We start from the raw sequence: 24,963 nt of genomic DNA on the forward strand, positions 1-24,963 counted from the left end.
AAACATCATACTAAAAGAAGGTCTTTATGAAGAATAAACACAAATGATTAAAAAAAGATTCTTAAATCAAGATTTAAGGAAAATATTTTGCTGAATTTAACAATAGTATCATGATTTTATCTGACAAATATATTCTTTTTTAAATTCTTTATGTACATTTTAAAAAGTCTATTAGATAAAAAGGAGGTTAGAGAGCTCAAGGTGTTTGTATGTGTTTCAGGTAGTACTTTGTTTATTGTCACTGCTGTTTTCCTTGCCATCAGTGGTGGATCCCAATTCCCTTTTAGTAACCTCTGGTGGCACTTAGGAGTTCAAGTCTGTAGGTGCTTCTTGTAGATCTTCTCTTCACTGCAGGAAGGACCCAGGAGATCAAGTGTCTTCCAGCAGCACTTCATGTATACTGAAGGCCAGTGCTGTTCTCTCAGTCCGTTACCTCCCTCATAAGGGAGAAATGTCTATCACACTTGGATGCCAGTGCCATGTAAATGTAGCATTTGTGCTCTCATAGTCTGAATGCTGCTCATAATTTTCTTTTGATGACCAACCAACGTGATCCCTAAACTCATCACATCACTGGGAAAGATAAATGTGTACAGTATTAATTATTCGATGTACAGTGCACTTATATGGGATAAAGGAGTCACTTAAAACTGAGTAGTACCCTGGGCACCCATGTTTGAATATACCAAAGCTATACTGGAGCCTCATATCAATATTGTGAATCGTGCCTAAAACCCTACTCGATCTTCTCATCAGAAATATACACATTTCCCTAGTTTTGGGAGTGAGATAACATTGTTTTGCATCACTTATCATGTGTAACTGTACCTACGAAGAAAACTCAGTGTAGGAAAACACTCCTACTGGGATGCTTTCAGGATAAAGTCACTGTATAAAAGGAAGATTACTGTGACCACATTGTGCCCTTTAGAGACATGCATGTAGGAAACCTCCGCTGCCATATAAGTGGAAGGTAGGGTGGAGCTGTCTCTATAACGCCATCCCCACTACGTTCTGACCTGCAAAGCCTCTCTGGGAAGAGGGTGGAATGGGCAGGGCCTGCGGCTCTGCTTCATGAAAGCCAAGAAGACCTCTAAGAGACCACAGAGCCAATATAGAGGCACACTCGACCTCCAGCAAACCTTTGTGCTCATGCTAACCACCTGGTTCCTTTGCAAGGATGCAAATCCCTTTCTCCACAACACAGACAGCATGCAAAAAGGGTACCCACATGGCCCCTTAGTATGCCAACATTTTTACGGCTGACTTAGAACAATGCTTCCTCAGCTCTTGTCCCCTTACACACCTACTCTACTTGCGCTACATTGATGACATCTTCATCATCTGGACCTATGGGAAGGAGGCCCTTGACGAATTCCACCAAGATTTCAACGATTTCCACCCTACCATCAACCTCAGCCTGGACCAGTCCACACAAGAGGTCCACTTCCTAGACACTACAGTTCTAATAAGTGATGGTCACATAAACATCACCCTATACCGGAAACCTACTGACCGCTATACTTACCTACATGCCTCCAGCTTTCATCCAGACCACATCACACGATCCATTGTCTATAGCCAAGCTCTAAGATACAACTGCATTTGCTCCGATCCCTCAGACAGAGACAAACACCTACAAGATCTCTATCAAGCATTCTTAAAACTGCAATACCCACCTGGTGACGTGAAGAAACAGACTGACAGAGCCAGAAGGGTACCAAGAAGTCACCTACTACAAGACAGGCCCAACAAAGAAAGTAACAGAACGCCACTAGCCATCACCTACAGCCCCCAACTAAAACCTCTCCAGCGCATCATCAAGGATCTACAACCTATCCTGAAGGACAATCCCTCACTTTCACAGACCTTGGGAGACAGGCCAGTCCTCGTTTATAGACAGCCCCCAAACCTGAAGCAAATACTCACCAGCAACTATATACCACACAACAAAAACACCAAACCCTGCTACAAACCCCGGTGCCAACTCTGTGCATGTATCTATTCAAGGGACACCATCATAGGACCTAACCACATCAGCCACACCATCAAGGGCTCATTCACCTGCACATCTACCAATGTGATATATGCCATTGTGCCAGCAATGCCCCTCTGCCATGTACATTGGTCAAACTGGATAGTCTCTACGCAAAAGAACAAATGGACACAAATCTGACATCAGGAATCATAACAGTCAAAAACCAGTAGGAGAACACTTCAGTCTCTCTGGTCACTCAATAACAGACCTAAAAGATGCAATTCTTCAAGAAAAAACTTCAAAAACAGACTCCAATGTGAAGCTGCAGAACTGGAATTAATTTGAAAACTGGATATCATCAGGCCTGAATAGAGACTGGGAGTGGTTGCGTCATTACAAAAAGAAACTTAATTTCCCCAATACTAATTTCTACCTACTGTTACTCACACCTTCTTGTCAAATGTCTGTAATGGACAGCTCTCTTACCACTTCAGAAGTTATTTTTCCTCCCTTGGTATCCTGCTGTTAATTGATTTATCTTGTTAGACTGACCTCACATTTGCTAAAGCAACCCCCATCCTTTCATGTATTTATACCTGCTCCTGTATTTTCACTCCATGTACCTGATGAAGTGGGTTCTAGCCCACAAAAGCTTATGCCCAAATAAATTTGTTAGTCTCTAAGGTGCCAAAGGACTCCTTGTTATTTTTTCAAAATCTTCCAGTCCTTGAGATATGCTCGTTAGCAGGGAGTGATCTGGGGGTGGTGGTGGTGATTTTCATATACATTAAAAATGGGCTACAATCTTTCTGAGAGTCTGGTACATATGTACTACCCAGGTGGCCCAAAAATTCAAACACTGGCCATATCTGGGCAGCTGAGAATTCCCCCTTTTAGCGGGAGCTCTCAGCTGGCACGGCCAGCTTCTAAGCCTCCTGCCTCCTCAGCCCGAGCATAGGGACATGCCAGGGAGGAGAAGGGGGTTGTTCCTGTTCCACTGATGTCCTCTGCCAATTTTATGTTGGCAGACAGTCCTAAAATGACTGTTACTAACTGGAATAGGTTAGAGATGCTGCTGGGCTGCTCTAAACTACACTAATTGTGTAGGGCAGAGAATCAAGAAGACAGGATCTGCTCCCTGGACTCACTCTCCTGTGCTGAGTAAACCTCAGTGAGGACAGAATCTGGCCTTACGAACTGAGTTTGTACTATTTGGGTCTAGTATTTTGCAACTTAATATTATTTGGCTTTTACCTAGAAGGTCGCTAAATGTAGGTCAACCATGCCCAGTGCCAACTTACTCAATAGTCATCCTGGCTACTGATTCAAGAGAGTTGTAGCCTGCTGCTGTGAAGTTATCCTTATATCTTTCCATCTTAATAGCTTGTAACCATTCTCCTACAGAGCAGAACGTGGTGAAATCGGGAGTGTTCTGGTCCAGAAGAGGGCTAATTGGTCTAGGCAGAAGAAAACAGTAACATAAATTGTTTCCTAAAATAATAAACCATAACAGAGTATTTGGAAGAGTCAGAGAAGGTGGAGGATAGAAATAGGAATAGAAAAATATAGGGTCAAATATGCAATTTCACCTGTTCTGTTAATTGTTTGCTATGGCTAGCAATCACGTATGTAAGAGTATTTTGCAGCTTTTGGTAACGTTCCCCTTAGCATATTGTAATGCATGACAAAAGTTCATTAAGAGTGAAGTCAACCTGATGGGCTACTGTTATCCACTGGAAATCAACATTCTTTTTTATTATCTGTAGGGCTGTCAAGTGATTAACAAAAATAATCGCAATTAATTGCACTGTTAAACAATAGAATACCTTTTATTTAAATATTTGTGGATGTTTTCTACATTTTAAAATATATTGATTTCAATTACAACACAGCAAACACAGATTACAGTGCTCACTTTATATTTGTTTTTGATTACAAGTATTTGGACTGTAAAAAAGAAGAAAATAAATAGTATTTTTCAATTCACTTAATACAAGTACTGTATTGCAATCTCTTTATCATGAAAGTTGAACTTCCAAAGGTAGAATTATGTACAAAAGAAACTGCATTTAAAAATAAAACAGTGTAAAACTTCAGAGCCTGCAAGTCCACTCAGTCCTACTTGTTCAGCCAATTGCTCAGACAAACAAGTGAGAATAGGTGTTCTCATGGCACTGTTGCAGTCAGCATTGTAAGATATTTACGTGCCAGATGTGCTAAAGATTCATATGTCCCTTCATGCTTCAATGTCATTCTAGGGGACATGCGTCCATGCTGACGACAGGTTCTGCTTGATGACCATCCAAAGAAGTGCAGACTGATGCATGTTCATTTTCATTACCTGAGTCAGATGCCATCAGCAGAAGGTTGATTTTCTTTTTTGGTGGTTCAGGTTCAGTAGGTTCTGCATCAGAATGTTACTCTTTTAAGACTTCTGAAAGCATGCTCCACACCTCATCCCTCTCAGATTTTGGAAGGCACTTCAGATTCTTAAACCTTGGGTTGAGTGCTGTAGCTATCTTTAGAAATCTCACATTAGTACCTTCTTTGCGTTTTGTCAAATCTGAAGCAAAAGTGTTCTTAAAATTTTTACTCCTGGAGGAATTCTGCGTCACTGCGTGTGCGCAGAATTCATGACCCCAGCAGATTTCTTTGCTTTCCCCCCAGAAAAATGACTTCTGACAGGGAAGCAAAAGGAAGTCGCAAGAGTGGTCACACACCCTTTTCCGGAAGCGCAGGCAGGTTGGTTCAGGCACCGGAGCAGCCAATAGAGACGTAAATCACCGCAGTCGTGTGTGTGAGAGAGAGAGACACTTTGTCCCTCTCGCTCGCTTTTGCAGCATGCTTGGCATGGAAGGGCAGGGTTTTGGGGTGTTTCTGAGGAGGTAGGCGTGGGACAAACACTGTCCTTTCAGGCGGAGCAGAACATAGCAGCCTGCCTGCTTAATGAATTGTTCCCATTCTCTTTGCGAATTCCCCCAGGAGTCAAATAGGTGTAAAAGTTTTAAAGCTCCTTTACATTGCCAGAGTGGTATAAAGGACAGTATGGCCTTATAAATGCTTATGGTGCTTTAGTGATCAGAATTGGTCTAAATTTTTGGACTAAATTTTGAGTTTGGTTCCTCAGCCCTCACTTGGTCTTCAATTGGCTATGATGCAACACTGAGCGTGTGGCTGCATATATCTGTTGACTAATAACTAAAAATAAAGATCAAACCTATGTACATTACTATTAGGCAAGGGGGTTTGGGAATTTTCTTTAATGCTCCCCACCTCAATTCTCTATCCATTTTATAATAGTTTAAATAAATTACCAAAATAATTGAAACCAGAGTGATTATATTGCATTATTTTGACAAATAAAGAAAGCAAAATTTTATAATATCATGCACCAATTTTTTAAGTTTCTGCTGCAGAATTATTAGTTTTTTGGCGCAGAATTGCCCCATGAGTAGCTATAATATGAAATATATGGCAGAATGCGGGTAAAACAGAGCAGAACACATACAATTCTCCCCCACAGAGTTCAGTCACAAATTTAATTAACGCATTATTTTTTTAATGAGTGTCATCAGCATGGACGCATTATATCCTGTAAATATAAACAAACTTGTTTGTCTTAGCGATTGGCTGAACAAGAAGTAGGACTGAGTGGACTTGTAGGCTCTGAAGTTTTACATTGTTTCATTTTTGAGTGCAGTTATGTAACAAAAAAACCCTATATTTGTAAGTTGCACTTTCACGATAAAGAGAGTGCACTACAGTACTTATATGAGGTGAACTGAGAAATACTATTTCTTTTGTTTATCATTTTTACAGTGCAAAAATTTGTAATGAAAATAATATGAAATATATGACAGAAAACATACACTTTAATTTCAGTTAACACCAAATACAATATATAGGAAAATGTAGAAAAATATCCAACATATTTAATAAATTTCAATTTGTATTCTATTAACAGTGCGATTAAAACTGCGATTATTTTTTTTAAAATCACGATTAATTTTTTTGAGTTAATCGTGTGAGTTAACCAATTAATCAACAATCCTAATTATTTGTATTCTAGTAGCACCAAACAAGATCAGGGCCCCATTGCCCTGGACCCTGTACAAGAACATCATCAAAAACAGAGTCCCCGCCCCAAATTGCTTGTGATTCAAATAGATAAAACAGACAAAGGATGGAGGGAAACAGAAAGAGAAAGATGCAGTGACTTTCCTCAGGTCACACATGAGGTCAGTCTCAGAGCTGGGATCTGAACATGGGACTCCTGACACAAGATAACTGTGACTGAGTAACTCATGGGAGCAGGCAAGTTATAAGAAGAAAACATTGAAGTCATACCAAAAAATTAAGTAAGATCAAATGGCTGAATGGAATTAAAAATAGAGTTGTGAGGGTAAAAAGGAGAGGTCACTCTGCAGCACAGTATAAAAAGGGTGGCTATATAGACACTGTATTTAAGCTTGGCAGAATTTGATTCTTTTTTATATTTTTGACAGAAAACAATGTTTATTTTTAAGAAAATTGTATTGATTACATTTTCACAGTTCTGGGAAATCTGGGGCGGGGGGGCGGGGGGCTCAGACAATGGTAGGATCGGACAATAATTATTTAATGACAGCCGACATTGAGATTCAAAAAGTTAAAGCTTTTTAACCACTGAAACAAAAAATTTCAACATCACATGTCAAAATAAATATCTTTAAATCAAACCCTAATTAAGTTCTCAGGCAGCCTTTTTCTCACTTTGCATTTGTAAACGTTGATTATTATTGATGGAAATATTTTGTCATTGGTTTGCGGGTAAGCACAGTGAAATTGAAGTTTCCCAATAAAAATCAAATTCTTCCGAGCTTAACTGTATTACTACTATTATTTTTATTGCAGCAGTGCATAGAGGCCAGGACCCCGTCATGCAATCACAGAGACAATGATGGTCCCTGCCCTGAGGAATTTATAGTCTCAGTAGACAAGACATACAAAGGGAGGGGTGTGGAAATGGGATAGAACATACAAGCAGAGTGAACAGAGTTCATGGTTTGCCAACAGGAGGAACATTAGTGGCAAGATTTTTTTCTTCTTTTACTTGGTATTTTTGATTTAGGTAAGTCATTTTTGGGTGGATTTTATTGTTACTGAATGGCATCTAGGGAAGAAATGGGGAGAGAAGGAACAAAAAGGGAAGGAAGAAAGGAGAGTAGCGGGAAGAGCAGCTGGAGGGAGCTGGATCCAGCAGCTAATCAGAACACATTCAGAATCAATATATGTTCAGAGAATTATAAACCCTCACTGGCAGTTTTCTTACCTGCTGCAGGTTCCAAGAGGGGTTTTCAAACTATTAGGGTTCCGAATCATTTTGTCCAAAATACCAACTATCTGCTCAAACTTTGGCCTTTCACCACGTTCCTTTTGCCAACAGTCCAGCATGAGCTGGTGAAGACCTGCTGGGCAATCCATGGGTGCTGGCAAACGATAGCCTTCTTCAATTGCTTTTATAACCTAATGGCCAGAACAAGAGGATTTCATCAAGGGAGAAATATTTAGAGAATGAATTTTAATAACTGGGAAAGAAATCAAGCAACTAAATTAAACAGTCAAAGCATTATGAAAGCAGAGTCTGTTGTTTTGACACTAGAATTCTTGTTTTCATACAATACCCTTGATTTTTATCTTCTCTGATTATTAAACATATTACTCTATGGTGTGCAGAACATAGTTGTATAACCTAGTCAAATCAGCAGCAGGGAGCAACAATTAAATTCACCTAGGGTGCAACAGATAAATGGATAGATAGAGATATTCTAGAAAGCAATATTATTTGCCCAAAGGCCTTTAAGAGAGAGGATGCAGTTGAAGCACTGATTTGTAAATGGATATGAGTCTGTGCATTTACCCACAAAATCCCCAAAGCCCCCAGACTTTAAAAAAAATCAGGAAATATTTAGTGGACAGAAATTATTAGGAAGAAAAAATTGCATATTATGCCAATCCATGTTATTAGAGGCAAACAAGCAATCTGAATACAGTGTGATATGGGAAAGTGAGGCCTGGCTGAGTGATATCTTAATGTAACAGTCTAAAGCAAGGTCAGACTTAATATGAGAAGGTGGCACATGCTGATATGAGGGAGGACATAATGTCTGAAGCAAGAATTACACCCACTGTTTGACTTCCTCAGTCAAGTCCATTTGGATTTAAGAGAAAGATAGAAATGATTAAGGAAAAATCACAGGAAACTGCTATGCACCTTGCAGGCAGGATAAGAAAGCATGTCAGGAAGCAATGCAGATAAGAAAGGCTTGTAAAAAAGGACGAAAAAACTGTTTGTGGGAGATTTCAAGTGCAGTGACATTGACTGACATAATTGTATTAGAATTGCTAAGGAAGGGTGTCGATTCTTGATGGGGAGTACACAGGACTGTTTCCTCTCAGTTTGTAGAAAAACCAAGACCAGGTCTAGGCTTAGCCCTATGAAATAAATCTGCCATGATAAATAAAAGTTGGTGAATATCCAAGGTTTAGTCAATACAATAACTTCATCTATAAAATACTCCATAGGATGTGTGAGAAAGTGCAAGAGCACTGGACTGCAAACTAAAGGCAACTGCAAAGAATGCAGAATGAACTTCAGAAAGTTGGTTGGAATCAATGGTTGTATCAGAATCTTTTACAGAGGGGAAGTGAAGCCCCAGGAAACATGGTATAGTGCAGTGGTTCTCAAAGCTGGTCCGCCGCTTGTTCAGGAAAAGCCCCTGGCGCGCCGGGCTGGTTTGTTTACCTGCCGCGTCCGCAGGTTCGGCCGATGGCGGCTCCCACTGGCCGCGGTTCTCTGCTCCAGACCAATGGCGGCTGCGGGAAGCAGCGCAGGCCAAGAGACGTGCTGGCCACCCTTCCGCAGCCCCCATTGGCCTGGAGCGGCGAACCGTGGCCAGTGGGAGCCGCAATCGACAGAACCTGTGGGTGCGGCAGGTAAACAAACCGGTCTGGCGCGCAAGGGGCTTTCCCTGTACACGCGGCGGACTGGCTTTGAGAACCAGTGGTCTAGTTGAAATGGCTCTCATCAGAGACGGGTTCAATACCCTGCTCTGCCACAGATTTCCTTTCTGACATTGGGCAAGTCACCCAGCCCCAGTGTGCCTGCGTACTCTATCTGTAAAATAAAGAGTAGCACTTCCCTACCACACAAGGGTGTTGTGAGAATAAATACATTAAAAACTGTGAAGTTCTCAGCCCCTTCAGTAATGGGGGCTATATAAATACCTAAGATAGACAGTGACGAAGAATACTCAGAGATAGTACAAGTGCCACTCAGATAACAGGAGGGTGAGGGGACAAATAATGGATACTGTATACACACAGGAAAAATATTTTGAAGAGTGAGAGATAAGATCCATTAGCAAGATTTATGGGGAAAACCCACACATTTAAAAGAAACAATGATTCAAAATGAAAAAAAACAAGTGCTATTCTGATATGCTAAAGAATGAATACAGGAATTACAGACAGAAGAAAAACACACATCAAAATTGTTTTTTGTATCTCTCATTATAAAAATATCAGTTTTAGGTCAGACTTGTAGAGACAATCAGTGAATAATAAAAATGCATCCAGACAACACCACCACAGTCATTAAAAGGTTAAAGGGATTTAAAAATGACAAGATTCCTAGGAATGACAACATACATTCAAAAGCTTTAGAGGAAGTGGCAAATGAAATGAGAGGCACATTAGCAAGTATTTTTACATGCTCACTGTGTTCTGGAGAGATCCCAGAAGATAGATAGGAAGTGACTATGATAATGACATTATTTTTAGAAAGGCCTTAGGGATGCAGCAGGACCAGTGTCTTTGACATCTGGTGTGAGCAAACAAGTCTGAAGGATCAAATTGGGAAACAAAAAAGAACGGATTTGGCTATAGCCAGAATGGTGGGAGTAGGAAGCAGGTGATTTCCAAAAGATTAAAAATATAGTCTATGCATGTTCAAGATTCAAAGAACCAAATTGATGGTTAATAGCTAAAAATTTTGGTGGCTTTAAAATATTACTATTATGTAAAGGGAAAAAAACAGTTCTAAACTAGATAACAAGCAGTAAATAAAAATGAAGGGATTTTTTCTATAAACTATAATCATATAGTTTATAGGAACAAATATAGCTAATCGAATACAGCAAGGATTCATGCTAATAGCACAGATTCATATCATTTACATTTGCCTCAATTCTCTGTTCCTCAATTTCTGTGCTTGGCCCATTGTTTCTTTTAGACACCTTTGTGCTTCCAAAATTTCCGGGCTGCCTGAGGACCTGCCTAGTCCAGACTTAAGATAAGGAGCTACCAGCTCTGGGGATAGAGCTGTGTTAATTGGGTACTGTGATGCTTTGTTTGTTGTAACAGGTCACTGCCAGGGATGCTCCTTTTTTAAAATGCCACAACAGAAAACAGTTGAGTAACTGAAGGAAAATCATCATTTGCATGGCTACATCCTGCCCTATGAGGAACACAAATATGGAGAAAAGGGAGTGTAGTGAACTCCTCCTTCCACGTAAGTATGGGGACCAGTAGCCCTGTACAGGGCACACACCAAAGCTCTAATGGGTACCAGAGTAGAGTTATGCACTGTAGTTGAGCTAGTTAGTGACTACTGTTCACTAGTTTTGGCAGCGAGGGTTAGGAACGCATAGGCACTGTGCCTGCAGAAAGGCAGTGAGCAGGGTTCTGTGCCACTCACCCTGAGCCATCCTGCTGTGCAATTGCAGGATTGCTCTTGGGTTGAATGCTCAGCTAGTACTTCTCAACGCTGTATGGATATATCCACTGAGTACAGGAATGTGCTTAGACGGTCATAATTGCGTTGCTACGCGCAAATCTATCCAAAGGCACCAAAACTGTTAATATAGGATAAAACAGTATAGTAGAGAATAAAAAAAAAACAACCTTCAAACTCAGAAAACTCAATGAGGCATATTTTTAAAGGAACAACAGCATGGCCTGTAATTCTGCATCCACGCTCAATTGTAGGCACAAATGATGCTTTTAAGTGAACAAACTGCTGACAGCGTCTGCAAATCTGGTAAAGACACATTTTAAGTGTTGTCATTTCTGTCTGTGGTTCGTTGTAACTGTAATTCATTGTGGGTAATTAGAGGCAGTTTTTAAAATGTTGCCACATGGGTGAGTCTCCAGGGTTAGTTGGTGTGCGTGTGCGCAGTGTGTGCATATTTTAGGGCACACCTGCATATCACAATACACATCAGTGTTTGAAATTATTTTACTAGGAATTTATAAATCCTTAATGTACATGCTAATTGGGATATAACTTGTCATTTCATTTCGTCATTGTAAGGATTTGAGATTAGTGTTTTTATGAACAAGGATAATTTACATGATTCCCTCAACTGTTTACAATACAAGGAAATAAATTAAAAAAAAAAATCAAAAATTCAGCAAGAAGATACTGGATTTTTTTTTCAGTTTTAAAGTTTTTCTTTACTCTTCCCTGAAAGATAGGTAAGCTTTGCCTTTGAGGCATCTTATATTCCTGTCAGACCCCTTTTATGTTTGACTCGAGTACAGAAGGAAGGTGTCAAAAGAAATGAAACTCTACTGGGCATCTAGGGAATGTAAATATTTCTTTTTCTTTGCCCCAAGGACTTGTTTGCCCATATTTTGACAGTCCATGAAATCTTTGACACTGAGACCTGTCAAATATTAACAACTTTGCACTCTGCCAAACTGACTCATCATTTACACTTTCATATGCTTTTTTTTTTTTTATAACTCTGATGTCGAGCATTCAATAAAAAAAAAAAAAGAACAACTCGGAATGAGAATCATTCTGGCATATGTTTATGTATACAGTCGGTGTGAACAGATATCCTTGTAAGAAAGTCAAGATTAATACTATTCTGTGCTATTACTGATAACCTACTGCTTTAGGTCACATCTTATACAAACAAGAATATTGGGAAAATATAGTGAAATTGCTAGAGTATGTCATTAACTGTTGACTTGGACTTTGGACAACTTTTTCCACTCGACTAACCATAATTATGAGTTCAAGAAACTGAGAATTCGTGTTTGAATGAAAACATGTCATTCTTGCTAAGCTTAATGTAATAAAATAAGAAGTACTTGTCTGTCTTATCATTTCTGGAGCCCCAATCCTGTTTCAGTCTCATGATATAAACCTAAAATCCATACTTGTGTCAAAGAAGATGACAGTTTTAATGTTGTTGGCTAGATAATCATATATTTATTTTTTCACTATATAAAAATCCTAGAATATTTTTACAAAAATTATTATGAGTTAAAACAAGTTGTGTGTGTAGAAAGAAAAAAATTGATATGAACATTTATTTATATGTACTCATGTATGCAATCATACAAATATAGCAAATGTATAGCTTACATCTTGATTTGACATGTCCCAGTAAGGCCGCTCTCCATAAGACATTACTTCCCACATAACTATTCCATAACTCCATACGTCACTTGCTGATGTAAATTTACGATATTGGATGGCTTCTGGAGCTGTCCACCGTACTGGAATTTTCCCACCCTATTTAAAAAAAAAGATTTGCTTGTAAATAAAACGTCCATAGTGTTTTTCTTAGTGGCATTTTTACAATTATTTCCATTAACTCTGGCACCAAAATTATGCCATTCTCAAACGTTGATCGATGTTGGAATTTTCAGAGGAGTTTCAAATGAGTCTGACTCTCAGGGAATTAGGCATTCAAATCCCATTGAAATTTCTTAAGGCTCCTTCAAAATCCATGTCTGATCATGTAGGGCCAGATTGTCATTAGTATTAATGTGGCATAAGTGTCAGCTCTAGCATCCTGCATGTTCTCTCTGGATTGCTGTTCCAGTGAGGTATCAGGGATCAGCTCCATGAGGCAGCTATTATCTACACCATAAGTGAGCAGGGTTGAAGGTAGGGAGGAATGGGAAGTGGAGCTAGCTAGACAAAAGAACAGAGGAGTAAGCTGTGTCCTATGAACAGCTATGGCAAAGTGATCCCAACTAGGAATAAGGGAAGATCCAGGGGGGAATTGTTACACCTTACATGGGAGTAGCAGCAATGTTTCAGTCATGCCTTACATTAGTTAGCTATCAGGTGAGATTAATTCTCACTTCTGAAAAAGTAGTACCCCTGGATTTCCATGTAAATACTTTTACTGAGCTCAAAGAGGAGATAAACAGTTTTATAAATCAAACTTCCATATCCATTCATTCAGAAAATTATAAAGATATGAATGAGACACTAAAACCAGTAAAACCTTCCAAGAATTCTCCTCACTAGAGGATTATGTTATTAGACATTTACTGAAAGTTATTTAAAGCCAGGTTTCTGAAGACGACTTGTAATTCCCTTGGACTACTTAGCACCTCTCTGGCCATTAATGTATTTCCCTCAACCATATCTTCAAGAGGCTATTGCTTGGTTTGTAATAAGATCTCCTGACCCCTAAGAAATATTGTCAAATGGCTGTGTTTCTTACTGTAGTGGTGTAGACAGCTTCTGGATCATCTTCTATAACTCTGGACAGGCCAAAGTCTGACACTTTACAAACAAGGTTGCTGTTGACAAGAATATTGCGTGCTGCTAGGTCCCTGTGTACATATCCCATATCAGCCAAATATCTCATTCCGGCAGCAATTCCTCTCAACATTCCCACTAGCTGAATGACTGTAAATTGCCCATCATGTTTCTGAAGGGAAGACAGGAGCAGCACACTTGTTAATGCACTTGAGGGGGAAAAAGAAAATCAGCTTTGCAAACGTTCTTCACTCTAGTCACTTCTTACCCCAAAGGCAACGCATCTCGGGGCAAAGAAAATCCATTTTAAACAAAACTGTATGGTTTTAGCCACAAAGCAGGACACATGGTTGAGAAAGGCCTGAATAGCTAAACTCTTAAAAGTAATGGAACCTGTTGAAAGTTATAAAAGCCTAATTAACCTGTGACATGATAGGTTCTTTTTTTTTTAAACTACTTTTAAACTATAGCATTGTTTGTAACTCACTTCCATGTTCTTCACCTTTTACAATGATCAATATATATAAAAAATAAACTGTATTACACTTTGGGGATCAAAGCCTCTGTTTATCCTAAATACTGATGATTTATTTACAGCACAGAATTTATCAAGGAAACATCATTATCTTTCTGCTTTCTCTACCATTTTGCAAGTCGTTCTACATTTTATAGCTTGTACATGTGGAATGCTAAAATGGTGAAGACATTGCTTGGCAGTTCTGAGCACTCACTCAGCAAATGCTAAATTGTCACAAAGTAGTTTTTCTTTTCCCTTCATTCTTCTCTGAAGTACTACTGTACTTCCTTTAGGGATTCCTGTGCAGGGACTTCGACCATGCTAAAAATAATAAATTATTCCTCTAAACAAATGCGTTAATATTATGACAGGGCTTCAGGTATCGTGGTATTAACCTCAATCTACAATGGTAATCAAAACCATGATTTCTGTACCACATTGGATCACTTAAATGCCAAGAAATGTATCAGTTTGATCCTGCCTGGTCTTCTGATTTCTAATCTGATTTTGCTGGGACAATTTAAAGATTTATTGGTGTTTGCCATGTTCACATTTCAGACTGAGAAAATGTTTTATTATGCTAAATTGGTAACATACATAATATATTTTGAATTACTGTAGATATTTCCCTTAGGTACTCACCCTAAGAAATGCATCTAGGGCCCCATTCTCCATGTATTCTATTACAATCATGACTGGTTTCCCTAAAGGAAAAGAAGGGACATTTTGTTTGAAAAACCATAATCTGAACTGAGTGCCTTTTTCTGATAAAACACATGTTGCTCCTATAAAAGGGCTGAATAGTTGAGACCAACATTCTTGAAGCCTCCAGCACTGTTACTGAGCTCTAAGTCCTTAAATGTCTGCATGGAGCATGGTCATGATTCGCAAAATTAAACTGTACAAATCAAAATGTCAGCGTGTTCTCCTGACTCCTGCTGTGTGACGAGGACTCTGAGAAAATGACACTTCAGATAATATGAAAAGACATAAGAAACCTTATCTTCCGGCATGGTCTTTGAGGCTAATTGAAAGTAGAAAAATAGTGTATTTCAAAGTACTCCATCTTTTAATCATGTGTGCATCTTAATTTTTTCCTCAGGTTGTAGCATAAAGTGAGTATTGTTTTAGTTAGTTATGCCTCAGGAGAAAATCCATTAAGAGTATGCAGTTCATTTCTAATTTGAATCTCTGACCGTGGACATATTATAGCAATTACTGCCAGTTAGCTTATTATCTGACTGAAACATCCAGCCACTACTTACCTCTGGTAACCACCCCTTCTAAATGAACAACATTGGGATGGTCAAATTGTCCCATGATGCTTGCTTCACACAGGAAATCTCTCCTTTGTTTCTCTGTATAGCCAACTTTCAGGGTTTTGATAGCTACTGAAACATCTCGCTTGCCTGGAAGTTTCAGACGCCCACTGCACACTTCACCAAACTCTCCTAAAATAAAGCAGATTGACTACGAATGGCATTTCATTTATATAATGTCCTCTCTGGGGCCCTCATTCAACATGGCACTTAAGTACATGTCTAACTTTAATCCCATGAATAGTCACATTGATTTTAACTGAACTACTCAAGAGCTTAAAGTTAGGTACGTGCTTTGAGTTCTTTGAGGAATTGGGCCTAAACAGCAAACATTTTATGTCAGCCCCTCCCCCTGCCCTGATATTTATGTCTTTATAAAATATCAGTAATATTTTCTATAAATATGTAAAATAAAATAAAATAGTTTTGTAAAGGATGATGGATTTCCTTGCTTTTTTTAGCCCTGATTCTTAACTCACACCTATTTTCGAGTTACTTCTAATTTATACTGGTATGAGGTCAGAATCAGATTGTAAAGGACTGTCAAAAATAGAATAATCACACTGAAGTTTATGAAATGGAAGATATTAATTTAATTAATCAATGAAATGGGTAAATTTTCGCTCCCATGCCCCAACATCAAAACCTTTCTAATGAAAGTTTCATAAAAACCAAAATGTTCTGTTTGATTACATGAGGAAAGTGCATATTTGTTCCAAACAGCTCTACCAGTCAGCACAACAGGAACACACGCACATATAATAAAACAGCATGGGCTGGCAAAGTCCAAACGACTTCACAAACACTGCTTGTCCAACCATAATGACTGCTAAAGTTGGTCATCTGGCATAGGCATTCAAGGCCATGCCCATAGATGGCCCCAGAAGATATGTCACAGAGTGTGTAATACTCACAGCCAAGCATCCACTGGCTCAGCATGTCACCAGGGAACTGGGTAGAAACAAAAGGCTATAGTGTAGAACAAAGACTCACCACAGTGGCACCAACTCCTGCATATAACAGGTGGCATCAGCAGGATGGCAATGACAAAGTTAGCAAGAAAAATCCCATAACCCTTGTGAAAATCAACAAACACATGCTCACAGAGCACTCATCCAAGACAGGCTCAGTATTCTATCCTACCATAATGATTGAGGCACTCTCAGAATTCTATGCTGCTTTTCTGAATATCCCTAGCAGACGTTCTATAGTCGTTTTTGCTGTGTAGTATAGCAGTTCCTTTGTGTCTCTGTCAGCCTGCTGTAAGAGGTATACCTTCCCTTTCAATCTTGCTAGCTAATCGCATCCACTGATTTGGACCATAGCTAAACACAGCAAAAATGACCCTTGCACCGCAACGCTGCTTCTAATTTACATGCTCCAGAAAGCCCATTTTACACACTGAAAACAAACTCCTCTTGCTTATGTGTGTGCAAATCCAGAGTAACTCCAGGGATGCCAACACTTATTCTGGATTTAACCTGTTGTAAGTGACAGCAGAACTGGATTTCTGTGTTAAATTCCACCTCGTTTACATGCGAGGTTTTTCAAGATTTCGCTCAAAGTGACTTGACAAATAGCATTTCAGCCTAATCAAAGGAGGAGCACAAGAGCCTTTTACTCTAAACTGTTGATGTGGTAGTCTCTCATCTCAGACAATGGATTAGCACACCAGCAAAGACCACGTTTACTGATTGTACTGTACCAATCTTGAATTTTAAACGGGCAGCATGAAGAGTAATGCTGTATTGAAAGAAATACTGCTGTTCTAGTATCATGCTAAATGCCACTTACTTAGGGCTAGTCCACACTAGAAGCGCCACATCGGCGGAGATGCACATAAATCCACAAGGGACAGTAGCTATGTTGGCAGGAGAAGCCCTCCTGCTGACATAGTGCTGTCCACACTCGTGCTTAGGTCGGTGTAACTTACGTCACTTGGGGGGTGGCAGGGGAGGGCAGCTTATTCACAGCCCTGAGCAACATAAGTTACACTGAAGAAAGTGGTAGTGTAGACCCAGTCTAAGAACCTGACTTGGATGCCTTTACTCATTTTGAGTAGCAGCTTTCTGCGTAAGAAGTTCTATTAGTTTCAGTGGGGCTACACCTGAAGTAAGGTAACATTCATCATGTGTAAGGGTACCTAAGGAACATGATTCTGAAAGTGGAATATCAGCTAATTCTAAGTGCTGTCATTCCTTTTTATAGCCTAAAACTTAATATTTGTAGATTTTTTTTTAAATAGCAATGCTACACATAATATACAGTGCTTGACAAACCATAGTAGGGTGATTTATAAAGTATTTTAACAATACATGACAAAAAGAACAGGAAGGCAATGGAATGTTTCTTCCAGGAATCCAAAGTATTTGATATTTTTCCTACCCATGGAAACTTAATTTCACTACATCGACTAGTGCAATAAAAATGTCACATATCTCATTAAAGCAAACAATGAAATTGCTTTCTTAGAGTATGAACACCACACTACTTAAGTAGGTGGTAGACAGTTCAAGAGGAAGAAAAACAATGTAATGCCAGTACAATTACAATCCAGCATGAGAGGTAAAACAAGAACTTTTTTGTACTAATAAAATATATTTATTTATTTTTTAAAAAGGTAGAATGGTTGCAACAAAAAGTTTTAAAAGAGGATTCTGTTCTATTAGAAAGACCTCATTAGACCATACATTACAGGCTGTATCCTGCCTTCTGAATGCATGGAAGTCAAGGGAACTACTTATGTGAGTAAAGCGAGCAGGATTTACACTAACATCCAACCTCTTTACTCCGACAATGAACAGGTAAAAAAATTACTTAAAAAAATGTTGTTTGCAATTGTTTTAAATGGCTCTGGAATTAGAAGCATACAAGCTTTTAATCCCACACAAGCCTCTTTATTTTTCTATAATTATTTTTTACATTTTATAAGCAAATGCAGCTTCATTGCTCTGTCCGCTCTGGTAAATGCAAAAAGTTCTATACTTGAGATAATTATTTGCCTGTCATTATGATGTATGAGCTTTGATCCCAGCTAAATGGAACAGTTGAATACAGAAGCCACAGCAGCCTTACCTGCACCAATCACACGCTCAATTTTAATACAGGAGGCATCTAGCTCCTTGGCGAATTGATGGACAGCTCTATTTGGGTCCTCGTAGGTTTCAGGGTCAATGTAGGTTTTGGTGCCTGGAAATTTAACTGTAATGATGTAAGAAAGCATGACTGTGATGAAGCAAAGCACTTATTGTGCAGTCAGCCCAGGAATTTCATTATGCAGAATGCTCCTTGGAACAGTGAACCTGCTTCCATGCCACCGGAATCAGAGCAGCTTTAAGAGACAACTTTAGTCTGAGGCATCATCTGTAAGCTTCCTCACACAAGGGCATGATCCTTTGTCATTAGCAACTATATCTGTGGCTGGAAGTGTGAAGTCTTTCATAAAAGTAATGAATATTAAATAGTTTTCAATGGGTAAAATGTAATCAGGAATTAAAGTAAGAGGGAACTGGGAGGAAGGAAGGGACAGTTCCCCCCCAAAAAAGTAGAGGGGACCATCACCTCCTGTCCTGGCCTGGGTAAGCAGCATTCTCCCACAACTACCCCTTGTTGCTGGATTGGAGATGAGAGCTCCCGCTCCTTTTTCAATATACTTTAACAGAATTTAACAGTGTTTATAGGCTATGGTTACAGAAGCTAACCATCATTTCATAGGCCACATTAGAAGGCTGGCTACGCTCCTGAGCTGGTGTGCAAGGGGACAGCAGGAACGTCCTTACTCTCTGTGGGCTACCCACATCCATGGACGAAACACAGGATGGGAGAGCAGATTCTATGGGAAAAATACTTCCCTTCCCAAGCAAGGGAGAAAGTGGGTGGAACCTTGGCTCCTCCCCTCACCCCCTTATGCACCAACTATCTCAGCTGAGGAAGTAGGGGGCACCAGTTATATGGTGATGCAGTCTGCTTCCTTCCTGGAGCAGAGGGGTAACCAAGGGACAATCAGTTTCTGCTTTGCTCCTGGGGCAACACAACTACACGCTGCCCTTTGTTCAGGACTTGTGGTAAAGCCAAAATAAGTTTGAGGGTCCATACTAAAAGTCTGTTAACTAAATTATTGTTATAGAAGAAGTTTGGATCCCAACTATTACAATCATGGGCTGCAATCAAATCAGCATATTTAAAAAGATATAATAATTGTTCTCTATATGAAAATAAGAAAGAATGTTCTTATTTTAACAATACTGAATTGCTGAATTATTGAGATGTAGGAATTGGATCAGAAGTCAATACAAAACAGATAACTTAAGAGTGCCATGCAACCTCTTAGTTAGATGTGAATCTATTGCATATTTTGAAATGTAATTAATAATAGCTCAGTTAGTGGTATGCGTTAATAGGTTTCAAATAAAATAATTGGAAAAGAAATCATATAATGGAAAACAGGCAAAACCAGAGATAGGAAGTTTGAAGAGCCAAATGAATATACCAAATTCCTGTAGAAATAATTTAAGATTTCATCTAGAAGTTAATTTTTGCTATAATCTGTATTTTGACAGATTTATTTCTAATCTTAATTATATTCCAAGTTTCTGAGCAGATAAACATTTATTTGTCATTTAAATGAAACAAGAAGATCAGAGAAAGAAAGAAGAAAACAATAGGTTAACCTCCTATATTGTGCTTTCAGGCAGGCAGATGGAGAATGAGCCATCCTCTTGAGTCTGTGATAAGGGCCTGGATTGGAGGTAACCTTGTGAATCTCAAATGGGGCTCTGATGGTTCTTTATTCAAGCTGTCATAAAACATTTTGACAGGCCAAAGCTATCTTGGCATACCAACCTGAAATAGTGCTGCTGTGGATTCGAACACATTGTTAAAAGAAATGGTAGGAGGAAACAAAATGTAAATTGGAATTGCTTGACAAAACTCCTCCATTGTGTTTATATCTTTAAATGTAGCACTTGGGGCCATGGAAAGTTGAGGAGGACTGAAATAAAAGATTGGACATTCCATTAAATGCAGTGGTCTAAAACTAGTTAAATGGTTGCTTTCAAGTTACTGTGAAAATTGAATCTGTGTCTTAGAACATAAGAAAATTGTCTGGATACTAAAGGAACAAAAGGACAACAAATTGTAAATAGCTGGTGACCACAGTGTTGTGTTTCATCTCACTGGGGATTTAGTCATCAAATCAAATTAAATACCAAACTTTCCATCAAAAACATTAAAAAGTAGCTTGGTAAAAAAAATATTTTTTAATATTTCATGCTACAGTATTAATAAAGGCAGTGTATGTTAACTGTTCTGACATATTTTCTAGTTATTGAATATTAGATAACTAGATTTCTAGAAAGAAAGAAAGAAAGAAAGAAAGAAAGAAAGAAAGAAAGAAAGAAAGAAAATTTCCTGACCAGCTGCTGAATATTAAGCACTAGCTTCCTCATCAACCTATTCACATTTTCACTGAAACTTAGAATCTGAAAATGATCATTCATAATTTAGATTGGGGAAAGGAATTCTTTAGCTGGTATATTCTTTTGCCTTTACAGGCAAATAAAAGAAAATGCAATTGATTTCTCTCCTCACAGATAAAAAAGAAGTGGATCTTTTGGAGATGTATAAAGCCTATATTGTAAACGAAAAGAGGCAATTTTCAAATCTGTAACCATCTAGCTACAGTTAAATAGCATCAGATTTCTGATGCAGTTTTTTAAAATAAGCTAGAGTGCAGGCTATGTGATAATTAATCCTTCTCCCATTTCTATTTTCCACTTTTTATCTACAATATAATAGGTTGTCTGACTAAGGCGGTAATGATGTCACCATTTGATTTAATACACCCTGCACATAAATGAAGTGACTTAAGGCAGTGACACATCCAGAACTCAGGGAGTCCAGGCTGACCAAATATTGTCAGGCTAGAAAGGTCAGACAGAAATCTTGACACAACTTTGACCTCAGTCTTTGGCTAGCCTTACTAGAAGGTAAGGTTTGTGGTTAGTAACTGCCTCATCCACTATGTGATACCAGACCCTGATAAACTACTGACACAGTAACTTTAACACGAAGCAATACAAGATTAAAAAATGTATTTTTGTTGGCAGTCATTTGAAAAAATTAACCTATGGCTGCAGTGACAGTAAGTGATAAAGATAATTGGTGGCATGGTAAGAATCAACAGTGTATTCTATTGATATTTAAATGATAAGGTATGAGAGGATACTGGCATAGTCAGAACATTATTTTGTATCACAACTTAAAATTAGAGCTGGATAGGAAATGGTTTTTGCGTCCTGTGAAAAAATTTGAGATTTTTTTTTTTTTAAAAAATCCTGTCCTAAATTGTAACAAAAGGACAATCTTAAAAAAAGAAATTGTGAAATGAAAATAATCATCATAAAAAAATTCTGTTTGCATCAGTTGTAACATTTTCTTCCAATTCTGATCATTTTTAAAGTTTTTGAATTTATTTCTACTACAATTAGCTTATGTTTTTAAAATAAAAAGTCAATTCCAAAACTGGAATTTTTTGTTTAGAAAATGCTGAAACAAAACATTTGGACAATTTCAAAACTTCTTCAGATTTTTTGAGTTGAGACATTTGTTAGAACCATCTATGAAAAGTTTTGGTTTTGATAAACTGGCATTTTCCAATGGAAAAAAAATTGTCAAAAGATTCCTGGAGGCGCTACTGAAAAGCAATTATGCTGTATTTCATGATTTTATGTTACCTGTTTGAACTGATACAGATGGTCAAACTATTTTTGCACAGTTCTAATAAGTCTTATAATAATCTGCCTAATGACAAGTATGAGAAATGGGCAAAGAAACAAAATGTACTGAGTATCTATTACCCTTCTTGTTGTCTTGACAGCATTTCTTAATACTGGGTGAACAGGTATTAGGCCAATCTTTTACCACTGATTTCAGTGGGAGCAGTTTTTAGTGCTATTTTTGCAACTCAATGCAGAGAATGGGAATTACAGAGATGAGCCTTTTCTCAGATCATTTTATTTTATTTTCTATTAATATTATGATCTACAAATGTTGGTGATGCAAAGTTCACAGTAGCAGAAAACAATTCTTGACCAGAACAGTTTCACTATTGGGGTGACACAGTGACCCTTACTTTCTTAATCTGAAGCTTGCCTGAGGGAAAGCTCACACAGACACTTGGCCAAGGACCTATCAATTTACAGCATCTCCAGGGGGATCATTAGGATGGTGTGAAACAATTATTCAAAAGAAAAATTCAGAATGGGAACAACAGTATGTCGCACAAATGTACAGAAATAAAATGCATGGCATGAACAATGTTGATAATCTGTCTCCTTTTTTGTGTAGGTCATATATTTTTATGGTTTTTAACTTCACACTTGCTGTTTATACAGCATTTCAGATTTATTATAGCCCTTTCTTTATAGGAATGTGGTTTTAGTATTGTCTATATTCCAATACTGCCAGTCCAAATGTCTTATAATTGGGTTGGGAATTCCTGAGGGGTGGGAGGGGAAGCAAAACACTTACAATGAAAGTAAAGTTCTTCATCCCCTTCTTGATCAGCTTTGCTATACCCACAGTGCCTGAAAAAAATAAAATAAAAACAAGTCAGTTTTACAGGAAAATAATGATTTACTGCCTTATATTTAAAGTTCTACTAGATTGGAATTTTTGGAAGTTAGCAGCCTAACTCCAGCAGGCATTTAAAAAATATCCCAGCTGGTTTTAAAACAAAACACGAACAGTTCCAATCAAAAGGCTTTTGTATCTAATAATTGCTGGGAAGAGTCCTAAAGGCTTAAACAACAAAATTGGAGTCCTCATTAGAAACTTTCTGTGATGCTATGAGCAAAATAGCCTGAAGATTAAAGAGTCTGAAGGAGTGACAAGGCTGGTATTTTTGACATGATGCTGCTCTTAAATTTACTTCTCTGGCTCTTGTCCCCAAATGCAAGTGTTATTTGAATGGCTGAATAGGTAAAATGTCAAGCTTCTCCATGTGTGAACAATTCAACAGAAATAGTACACTTCAAGGAAAAAGATCAGAGAAGCTACAAATATTTAGAAGACACCTAATTTAAGACACAAAGCATTTCTTAAGCTAACAGAGTCCTTCCAAATGTAAAGTAAGTGGGCTAATTTGTCATCCTATAATGACATTTAGATCTAAATTGTCCATATTAGATTATACATTGCTTTTGTTTCCATTTACAGATTCTAAGATACAGGCTGGTATAATTCCAAGGAATCTACAACAGTGGGGCCAGAAATGCCAACAGCTACACAATGTACAGTACCTTCGTCCAATGATGAATCCGAACACCATGAAGACCAGAATGATGGTGCCTGCCACAGCAACCACAGCTATGATAATGACAGGATTCTGCTCACTGGAAACGGCTGTGGCTACAAACAGAGCAAAGAGCTAAAGATTAACTCAAAATATACTGGAGAAAGGAACTGCAAAGGTTAAATAAACCCTCATAAATCACAGACAGATAGTTTACCTCTTCTGTAATCTGAAACTTTGTACAGACATTAAATGTTACGATAATGTTGGTCTAAAAGAAAGGCATCTATCCTAAGTTCATCAGAAATGTTGGGTGAGTTAATGAGTATCCAAGGGGAACAGGACTTTAGAAGTGAGGTGTTTTAGTTGAAAACATACAATAACTATTTTCTAGGACTGGATCCAACCTAAAGGAGCCCTATGTGCATCAATTTCTGAATTATCACGTTTTTCTCCCATCTTGATCATTTTCATCTCTATAATTATTGTTACTATTATTTATCATTTGTTTCCAGATGCACCCACCGTGCTAGGTGCTTTCCAAATGCAAGAGAAAACACAATCCTTGCTTCAAAGGACTTACATTCCAAGAAATCTGCACATTATTCCACTATTTTTTTACGCAGTGACTCTACTATTGTTAATATATATATGTCACATTAATGTAAACTGAGGATATAAGCACCCTAACTTGAGGAACCTCTCTTTGAAATGTATGTAGCTTGCTTGCCATATATTGAGGGGGCCACGTGCTCAGAAAGGGTAAATCAACAGAGGTCTACTGAAGTCAATGGAGTTGTGCTGATTTACACCACTGAGGATCTGGCCCATGAACTTTAGACTCAAGTAACAGATGTCAGGCAACATTGTCGAAAAAAACATTCTGGAAGTGAGTCATTTGGAGGCAGTGGAGGGATAAGAGCAAGTGTGGCACTGGCTCATTAAATACGTCTGAGGTGGTATTGTTATATGATTAAGACTTTGTATTGTTAACTAAAAAAGAATGGCTGGAGTCAGGGCCCTGTGAGTTCCACAGATCTGGGGCCACTGAAATAACCTCAAAATCAGGTTCCTGTTCCAGAATTCCCATGGAAAAAAACCTCACATATTCTTTGCTCTGTTTGGCAGCAGGCGAGCCGATCAGCATGATTCCTCTGCTTCTTACAGTGGCCAGTACTAGTTGCTTCAAAAGAAGGTGCAAGAAACCACTCAGTAGGCAGTTATGGAATAAACTGCCAATAAGGGAACTTTCTTCCTAACCCTCTTAAGTTTGGAGAATGTTTATTCCCCAAACAATGAGGATAC

General features: G+C 38.4%; 1 protein-coding gene across 7 annotated transcripts in view; it reads right to left on the reverse strand.

Moving 5' to 3' along the window:
- Window positions 1–458: 458 nt before the first annotated feature.
- The window catches only part of EPHA7 (EPH receptor A7), a 178,043-nt gene continuing 153,538 nt past the window's right edge, over window positions 459–24,963 (reverse strand). For 2 of the 7 annotated variants that reach the window (XM_077811677.1, XM_077811674.1), the window contains exons 8-17: window positions 23,666–23,774; window positions 22,896–22,951; window positions 18,441–18,566; window positions 15,312–15,497; window positions 14,689–14,750; window positions 13,492–13,701; window positions 12,396–12,545; window positions 7,290–7,483; window positions 3,280–3,435; window positions 459–573 (exon numbers count right to left, since the gene is read on the reverse strand). In XM_077811677.1, coding sequence (XP_077667803.1) covers window positions 459–573; window positions 3,280–3,435; window positions 7,290–7,483; window positions 12,396–12,545; window positions 13,492–13,701; window positions 14,689–14,750; window positions 15,312–15,497; window positions 18,441–18,566; window positions 22,896–22,951; window positions 23,666–23,774 — 1,364 coding nt within the window. Of the gene's footprint in view, window positions 574–3,279; window positions 3,436–7,289; window positions 7,484–12,395; window positions 12,546–13,491; window positions 13,702–14,688; window positions 14,751–15,311; window positions 15,498–18,440; window positions 18,567–19,247; window positions 19,253–22,891; window positions 22,952–23,665; window positions 23,775–24,963 lie in introns of all 7 variants that reach the window. The other 5 variants (XM_077811676.1, XM_077811675.1, XM_077811679.1 and 2 more) reach the window with 4 other exon arrangements.

Source organism: Eretmochelys imbricata, chromosome 3 (genome assembly GCF_965152235.1).
Source record: "Eretmochelys imbricata isolate rEreImb1 chromosome 3, rEreImb1.hap1, whole genome shotgun sequence".
Taxonomy (NCBI): domain Eukaryota; kingdom Metazoa; phylum Chordata; order Testudines; family Cheloniidae; genus Eretmochelys; species Eretmochelys imbricata.